Source organism: Telmatherina bonti (genome assembly GCF_933228915.1).
Source record: "Telmatherina bonti genome assembly, chromosome: 11".
Classification (NCBI taxonomy): Eukaryota; Metazoa; Chordata; class Actinopteri; order Atheriniformes; family Telmatherinidae; genus Telmatherina; species Telmatherina bonti.
Genome location: NC_136629.1, coordinates 4,399,447 through 4,408,626, shown reverse-complemented (window position 1 = coordinate 4,408,626; position 9,180 = coordinate 4,399,447). Strand labels below are relative to the sequence as shown.

At 45.1% G+C, this 9,180-nt stretch overlaps 2 protein-coding genes across 2 annotated transcripts in view; one reads left to right on the top strand and one right to left on the bottom strand.

Annotated features, from left to right (window-relative positions):
* Positions 1–32, bottom strand: part of LOC306762822 (clathrin heavy chain linker domain-containing protein 1-like) — a gene marked incomplete at both ends in the record, with an annotated part of 17,219 nt that extends 17,187 nt beyond the window's left edge. Inside the window, one exon of the mRNA XM_079249445.1 lies at positions 1–32. This exon is cut by the window's left edge and continues 166 nt beyond it. Coding sequence (XP_079105571.1) covers positions 1–32 — 32 coding nt within the window.
* A 280-nt stretch (positions 33–312) lies between these two features.
* On the top strand, positions 313–2,467 carry rps27a (ribosomal protein S27a). The gene is made up of 6 exons (XM_079249224.1): positions 313–355; positions 455–520; positions 962–1,016; positions 1,889–1,974; positions 2,070–2,201; positions 2,279–2,467. Exons 2-6 carry the CDS (start codon positions 473–475, stop codon positions 2,426–2,428), a joined length of 471 nt encoding a protein of 156 aa, XP_079105350.1. The 5' UTR covers positions 313–355; positions 455–472; the 3' UTR covers positions 2,429–2,467.
* Positions 2,468–9,180: the final 6,713 nt, after the last annotated feature.

The following is a 9,180-nucleotide window of genomic DNA, read 5'->3' as shown; positions in this document are numbered from 1 at the left end:
CTCAAACCGTAGGAATTTTGAGTCTCAGACATATTTTTACTCCAACTTTCGGTCTTCTGTCTGGAAACCAACAACCGACTTACAAACGCTTGCGTTTCTATGACAACGGTGACAGTTCCTGAAACAATGATGTCTTTAAAAATTTAAGTTCTCTTGATTAAATCTTTCTGAACTCTTTAAATATGAGCTGTCTAAAGAATTAAAAATAAAAAAATAGAATATAAAATGAAGTTTGAAACACATTTCCCATCAGGCAACGTAAGAGTCAGCTACTCCGTGCAAACGACTGCAAGAAACCCCGTCGCCGCCTCTGAAAGCCCTCTTCTCACGTTCCGCCATTAGGAGTGAGCCGCTGGTGAGTGTGCGCTCCGCCTTTTTGCTTATTTTGGTAAAAACTTACCGCATTTTGCGGCATGTGCAGTCTGACAAAGCTTCGGTGTGTTTCTGCGTACAGGTGGGATTCGACGCCAGGATGCAGATCTTCGTAAAAACCCTCACGGGGAAGACCATCACTCTGGAGGTGAGTGGCGTTCACGGCCCGCCGGGGCTCCGGAGAAACGGGCTTCGAGTTGATTCACAGCCCACCGGGGCTCCGGAGAAATGGGCTTCGGGTTGATTAAGATTAATCGACATGTCAGACTTAAATACATCTTATTTTTGCTGTTTCCTTCTGAACTGTTAATGTTGTGGAACGGAAGCTAAGTGGCTAAGCTAAATGACCAGAAAACACGTGTTGCAGCAGCGAGTTAAACTGCGCTGCTTCCAGCCCCTAAACGCCTCATTTACTTACAGAAACATCAACATATAAAATGATGTTTAACTAACAGAAACATGACTGTAAAATGATTTAACTTACAGAAACGTGACTGTAGAATGATGGTTAAATGATGTTCTGTCTCTGCCAACATGTCTGGCTTTAACAGAAACTGCTGTAACTCACCAGTAATCTTCTGTTTCGCAGGTCGAGCCTTCAGATACCATAGAAAATGTGAAAGCTAAGATCCAGGACAAAGAGGGTGAGTGAACTTATAAATCCTGCCCTGCTGCTGCAGATCAGTTTCTGCCTCTGAAATGTTCTGTGGTCTCTGGCAGCCCATAAAATGTCAGGGTTGGTCTGAGATCTAGTTTCTTCTACAGACTTTAATTAGAGATGTTTCTGATATGATGCACATATGACCAGTTTGATTATTAGACATGAAATGATCAGACTTTCTTGTTAAATGTGCTGCAGAAGCATTGAACCGCTACAGGATCAGTTAAACTGATCAGAACTTCATATGCATTTACTGTCAAAGTAACATTTATTAATGAACTGGGAACAGAATGTTGTGGCTGGGAGGAAAACCTGTTATTTTAGTTTGTAGTTTGCTGCTATTTACTTTTCTAAATCAGATGAGTTGGTTGTTTCAGGACGACGAGGATCAGGGACCAGAAAACATTCTGATTTAAAACATCTAATTTCTGATCCAGGTGAGGCTCAAGCAGCCTACAAGCAGGTTAACTCAGACTTTAGTGTTAAAACAGTCACTTTTCCCGCCTCCTGCAGCCGTTTGGGAGGAAACGTCTTTAAAAGCAGGAAAAGCTTTTAAACTCACCTGTAAATTTACACCTTGTGAAGTTTGTCGGGTTCGAAGAGTCTGAATGCACGTTTGGATCATTATTCAGCATGAAAAGTCCTAAAAATAAAACATTTAAACTGATTTAAACTCAAGCCGACCTGCAGGTTGGGAAACCTGACGAGTTGCTTCATCTGACCAGATGTCGGCAGGTAAACGATGGAGGCGTTGGTTCGGCCATCCAGCCAACAACGTAGAAATGATGGTTTTCTGAGGTAAAAGTCGACCGCTGCCTTGTGTTCACTAAACGAGACGTTTTATCTGGTCTGCAGGAATCCCTCCTGATCAGCAGAGGTTGATCTTCGCTGGAAAGCAGCTGGAAGACGGACGCACGCTGTCCGACTACAACATCCAGAAGGTGGGTGTGGCCTACGGGCTGAGTTGATCCGTTGGCGGGGAGCAGAGGTCGCCGTCTTTTCCGGCGTCCGTTTCACACGCTGTCTGTCTGTTCAGGAGTCCACTTTGCACTTGGTGCTGAGGCTGCGAGGCGGCGCCAAAAAGAGGAAGAAGAAGTCCTACACCACCCCGAAGAAGAACAAGCACAAGAGGAAGAAGGTCAAGCTCGCTGTGCTCAAATACTACAAGGTATCCGAGGTGGTCTGGGAAACATTTAGACCTGGACGTGGAGTCCCATCTGTCTCAACTCCACCTTTTGTCTCCAGGTGGACGAGAACGGCAAAATCCACCGGCTGAGACGTGAGTGTCCCGCTGATGAGTGCGGCGCCGGCGTCTTCATGGCGAGCCACTTCGACCGCCACTACTGCGGGAAGTGCTGTCTGACGTACTGCTTCAACAAGCCCGAGGACAAGTAGACAGGGACAGGAGCAAATAAAGACGGATTTCTGACACTGGTCTGAGTCGGCGTGGTGATTAACAGGATGGGGGGGGCGGGGGGGTCTGAAAGTAATCCTCACATTAAAGTTCAAGAGCGGAGGTCAGATTTTATATCATCACTCAGTCAGCAGCACAACTCCTGTATCTCACTACCAGTCTGCCCAGTTCCAACTGGTGGAGCCATCCTGGAGAAGCGCCCCGTCTCCAGGGTCCCGGAGAAGCGCCCCGTCTCCAGGGTCCCGGAGAAGCGCCCCGTCTCCAGGGTCCCGGAGAAGCGCCCCGTCTCCTGGGTCCTCGAAGGACTTTCCACAGGTTTTTTCTTTATCTCAAACACAAACAGTAGAAAACAAGGATGCACATTTGTGTAACCTACATTGTTTGAGGAGGCGTGGAAGGAGGCCCAAGGCTTATTTAAATACTGCTCCTTATTTACAGTTATATGGCCGTATACACAGTTTACACGCTGAAGGTCATCAGTCAGATGGTAAATTTGAAGCAGCAAAATATAAATGCTTCTTTTTTTTTTTTTTTTTTGACACGCTCTGTCTGCCATGGGCAGCTGGTGCCCGGCAGGGCTGGGTTTTGCTGGTCTGGACCCTGTTTGGGCCCGTTTCCCCCCCCCCCTGACTGCGGAGTGGTCAGGGTCTGTGCTTGGGGACGGCTGGTCTCTGGGTCCTCCTGGCCTGCTTCTTGCCTTTGTGTGGGCGGGGCCACATTGGCATGACCAGTCTTCTCTGAACACGTTCCACTCTGCATGTTCTGCATGTGACACAGTCACCCAGTGGTCTGCAGGTTTATTTACTAACAGCAGCTGGTTTTCTTTCTGTGTTTCTGATTTAACCCGTTCATTTCCGGTGCTCCCAACAGTTGATGGGTTTGGCCTCCTGCAGAGGGTCGGTGAATCTATTGTTGGCTTGTATGTTTCTCTCTCTTTCTCCGAGGTCTTTTTATCTGTTTTTCTTTTTTCAGTTCTCTCTCGGTGCCTTTTCTATCTTCTCCAGTCCAGCAGTACAACCTCTGTAATACGAACAATTATGCAAAATAAAAATCCAGAATATCAAGGGGATCATATCTATAAAGCTCTCCTGTGGCAAAGTAAATGTGCTCAGAAGAACATCATCCAGACCATCATTCTGCTGCTAAATGCTGGACAAGACGAGGAGGGAAAAGAGTTTATGCTTCTCGTTTGTTCCGTTCTGTCCAGATGATCCACACTGCTTCTGTAATGTCCAGGAGGATCCGTCCCTCCCTCGGACCCCTGAGGTCCTGGAGAGGATCCGTCTCTCCCTCGGACCCCTGAGGTCCTGGTTCTAGGAGGATCTATCCATCAGACCTGTTTCCACTGATCTTCATGCCAGTTCCTAGGTCATGTGACCTCAGCCTTTTCTGGCTTCTGCTTTGTCTCTTAGTGTGTCTGATCTTTGCTGCTTTTCACACATGAAACTAAAGAAACAGGAACAAATGAACGTTTGTCAGATGGATTATCCTGATGACCAAACCATAAATTGTCTTTCCGTCGGATTTAAACTGAAAGACAAACTGAACTGGCTGCCACCTGTCCAGCAGGTGGCGTTCTGCAACAGGGCGACTGGAAATACTCTCTTCTTCTACTCTTTCTGGATGTTAATGTACAAGCCAGACCTGCTCAAAACTACCAACCCAGTTTTAAACGCGGATGCTAGACTTTATCCTTTTGACTAAACTTTTTCTCTTATTTGGGATCATTTCATGTTTGTTCCAGTTTGCCTCCACTTTTACAATAACTCATCTTTTGTCCAACATCTTTTTTTTCTGTCAAACTGAAGAATTTAGAGGCCAGAAGTGTCCTCGCACAGAAACTGCTGAAACATTTTCTAACACTTAATCGCTGCAGGATTTGAACTGAATTATTTTCCGCATACTTACAGGGATATTTAAACTCCTCCACTTGAGGCAGGACCTCACTCCCGAGTGAGGGAAGGATGGAGCGCGAGATCGACAGACGGATCGGTGCGGCGTCTGCAGTAATGCGGACTCTGCGCCGGTCTGTCGTGGTGAAGAAGGAGCTGAGCCAGAAGGCGAAGCTCTCGATTTACCAGTCGATCTACGTTCCTACCCTCACCTATGGTCATGAGCTGTGGGTCGTGACCGAAAGAAGGAGATCTCGTATACAGGCGGCTGAAATGAGTTTCCTCCGCAGGGTGGCCGGGCTCTCCCTTAGAGGTAGGGTGAGGAGCTCGGTCATCCGGGAGGAGATCAGAGTAGAGCCGCTGCTCCTCCGCATCAAGAGGAACCAGTTGAGGTGGCTCGGGCATCTGGTCAGGATGCCTCCTGGACCTCCCTGGTGAGGTGTTCCAGGCACGTCCCTCTGGGAGGAGACCCCGGGGAAGACCCAGGACACGCTGGAGGGATTATATCTCTCGGCTGGCCTGGGAACGCCTCGGGATCCCCCCCCCGCAGAGTTGGCAAATGTGGCTGGGGAGAGGGAAGTCTGGGCTTCCCTGCTTAGGCTGCTGCCCCCGTGACCCGACCCCGGATAAGCAGCAGAAGATGAAGATACTTACAGGGAGTCAGATTTTTTTCTTAATTAAATATTACGGCATATTTATTATCGTATACATTCAACATGTGTTGAGGTAACTTACAGCACAGGAGTCTCTGTCTAGTAACATGAACAAGTCCATCAAGGAAATAAGTCTTTGAGCATTTTTTGTTTTCATATTCTGAAGAGATTTGGTGAATGTTTTGAGATAATTTTTCCATCCATTTATGTGGGGCTTAGTTCTGGTATATTTACATCAATGTGTAAAATGTAAGGCCAACAGGATCAGGTTGTTTATGAGAAATTCCAAGTTCTTCTCCTTCAACATGACACCAGTTCTGATGAAACACACAGTCAGTGGGTAAAGTTGGTGTAAAGTGGCAAAACAGCAGTTTCCAATAGAGGAGCACTTGTTGGTGGTAATTTGATCATTTTATATGTAATTCACGCACATCATAGTCACACTGTAGAAGGAAGTCAATACACCCATTTTTTAAAAAATAGTCCTGGAAATGCAAAAGCAGAATGAATCTGGATGTCTAATGAAGGAGTTTTAAGCTCCATTCATTACTGCAAAGTCTGTAGCATTTCGTCCTCCATCTTCACTGGCTTTCACTGTGTCTGCTTTTCTTACAGTGACATTTGTTTTTCTAAATAAAGTTAAAGTTAATAGTGTTAATTTGTTGACTAGTTTTGTCTGAGATATCCAGTGAGGAAGCAGGATAGACTTTCCATTTTAGTTAAAAGTACTCTTCCAAATGTAGTTGTGTCTCTTGGAAGCCATGAATTAAGAATAGATTTACTTTTATCTATATTTTCTGAAAAGTTCTCTTTTTCTCTTGTTTTCTGATCTTTTGTGATGGTAAAACCTAAATATCTTACCTCTGATTTAACAGCAATATTGCAAATTGATTGAGCTGGTTGATCATGTAGAGCAAATATCTCCCATTTACCATATTTAACTTTACACCTGATGCATTGGAAAACAGATTAATAATCTTAAGAACAGTGGGAATTTCTCTCATGTTTTAAAAACAGTGTTGTGTCATCTGCAAATTGACTTGTTAGAATGTTCGTTTCTAAAGCGTTAATACCTTCCATCCCTTTATTTCTGAGACTTATGGCCAAAAGCTCAGCAACCAATATAAACAACAGAGGTGAAGCACTGCATCCTTGTCTGATTCCGTTCCTCACTGGAAACCTCCTACATGTACAGTTTTCCAGAGCTACACAGCTGTTTAATGTCTTCATAGAGCATTTCAATGAGATTAATCAATTTATTTTCAAAGCCGAATTGAGAAAGTGTTTCTAAAATGAAGGGGTGTTCCACTGAATCAAAGGCTTTGTAGAAATCCAGGAACAAACGGAAACCACTTTCTGTCAACATGTCACTAGTCTAGTCTAAGTATGTTGTTATGAACTGCTCTCCCGCCGAGGAAACCAGATTCTGTTTCGCTTATGATTTGAGTTATATCTGTCTTAAGTCTGCAATGCATCCTGATAGCAGTTTGTCGTCTGAGTTTAGAAGTGTAATGGGTCTCAACTTATATAGCAGTATCTTGTCTTTGTCATGTTTTAGGATTAGAGTTATAGGTCCTGGTTTCATGCTGGGGTAGCAAGTCTTTTTTTCCCCAATGCATTCCTAAAGTGTATGAAATATAAAATGTCTGATGTCCCTCTCTCTGTGTCAGAGATGATCAATAAAATTGACTTGATTTCTTTTAGACTCTGTAGTGTGAGCTACTTCCTCTGGAGATCTTTATACATATTGATTAATTTCATTGAAAAATCACACAAAATTTAATATAAAATACTTTATTAATCCCCAAAGAGAAATTCAATATTGTAGTATATAATAATAATAACTAGAGGAGGTCTTGTTCCAGAGGCTGATGGCTGCTGGCAGGAATGATCTTCTGTATCTTTCAGTCTTGCATCGGACCTGAAGAAGCCTCTCACTGAACACACTTTGTTGTTTCATCACTGTGTTGTGGAGAGGGTGTGAAGAATCCTCCATCATCTTCATCAGCTTGTGCAGCATTCTTCTTTGGACAATCAGCTCCAGCGGCTCCAGAGTTACTCCAAGCACAGAAGCAGCTTTCTGGATCAGTTTGTTGATTCTCTTCAAGTCTCTGGTTCTGATGCTACTACCCCAGCAGATGCTGCAAAGCTGACTGCACTCTCCACAACAGACTTATAGAAGATATGCAACATCTTGGTGCAGACGTTAAACCATCTCAGCTTCCTTAAGAAGTACAGTCTGCTCTGACCTTTCTTGTAGATGTAGTCAGTGTTGCATTTCCAGTCCAGTTTGTTGTCCAGCTGAACTCCAAGATACTTGTATTCCTCCACCACCTCCACCTCCTCTCCCAGGATGGAAACAGTGCTGTTTATTCTTCTTCCTCCTGAAGTCAATAATCATCTCTTTTGTTTAGCTGCTATTTAATATGAGATGATTGTCACCGCACCATTTAACAAACTGACTGACCAGTTCTCTGTACTCTGCTTCTAGTCCATCCCTGATACACCCCACAACTGCAGAGTCATCAGAGTATTTCTGCAGATGACAGGACTCAGAGTTGTACTGGAAGTCTGAGGTGTACAGTGTGAAGAGGAATGGCCAGAGTACAGTTCCTTGTGGTGCACCAGTGCTGCTGACCTCCATCTCAGACACACAACCTTTCAGTCTCACAAACTGGGGTCTGTTTGTGAGGTAGTCATAGATCCAGGTGGTTGTGGAGGTATCCACCTGGAATTTATGGAGCTTCTCACATAACAAAGCAGGCTGAATGGTATTAAAAGCACTGAGAAATGAAAGAACATGACCCTCAGAGTGCTGCCTGAATGGTCCAGATGAGAGTGTGCTCTCTGGAGCAGGTATATGATGGCATCTTCAACCCCAAGTCCATTACGATATGCAAACTGGAATGGGTCCTGAAAGGTGTTTACTTGCTTGTTGAGGTGAGCCAGTAAGAGTCTCTCCAGGACTTTCATGATGTGAGATGTCAGGGCAACTGGTCTGTAGTCACTTGGTTCAGCTGGTTGTGTTTTTTTAGGCACTGGAACAAGGCAGGAGGTTTTCCACAGCACTGGGACTCTATTTTGTCTCAGACTGGTGTTGAAATTGGTGCTGGAGAATCGGACATAGTTGTTTTGAGCAGGTCTTGAGAACTCTGGGACTGACACCATCTGGACCTGCAGCCTTGTTCTGGTTCAGTTTCTCAAGTTGCTTCTTAACCTGATTGCAGGAGACAAACAAGGTGGAGGTCTCAGGATGTCCTGATGTGGAGGGAGATGAAGCTGTGTTCTGGTCCATGACTGAGCTGCAGGGTGACAGATTGGAGGCGTGACAGGAAAGCAGTGGGCTTATGGAGGGTGTGTGGTCTGTTGGGCTGGAGGTAGGGGGTGAACTGAACCTGTTGAAGAATATGTTCAGCTCATTAGCTCTGTCCAGACCTCCATCAGGCTGGTCCCCCTTTAACTTGAAGCCGGTGATCTTCTTCATTCCAGACCACACATCCCTCAGGTTATTCTGCTGGAGCTGACTTTCTAACTTCTTCCTGTAGTCCTCCTTGCACTTCTTAGTTTGTGTTTTAAGTTGTTTTTGTGTTGCCCTCAATAACTCCCTGTCTCCATCCCTGAAGGCTTTCTTTTTGATGTTCAGCAGCTTTTTCAGGTCACTGGTGATCCAGGGTTTGTTATTGGGGAAGCACCTCACTGTTCTTGTTGGGACGATGCTGTCCACACAGAAGTTTATGTAATCTGTCCCACACTCAGTCATGGCGTTGATGTCGTCTCCATGAGGTTCACAGAGGACGTTCCAGTCTGTAGCCTCAAAGCCTCCTCCAAGAGCATCTTCAGCTTCAGCAGACCAGATTTTGATAGTCTTTGTGATGACTGGTTGCTGCTGAACGATGGGCTTGTAGGTGGAGGTGAGAAGAACCAGATTATGGTCAGATCTTCCTAAAGGAGGCAGGGCAGAACAACTGTATCCATTATTCATATTTGCATAAAATAAGTCCAACATCTTATTTTCTCTGCTGGAGCAGCTGACAAACTGCTGGAATGTTGGTAGAGTTGCAGAGAGGGAGACGTTGTTGAAGTCTCCGGAGATCACCATGAATGAGTTTGGATGCTGTGTTTGTAGCCGAGCAACGACGGAGCTGATGACGTCACAGGCTGTGTCTGGTGCGGTACCAGGTATTATAT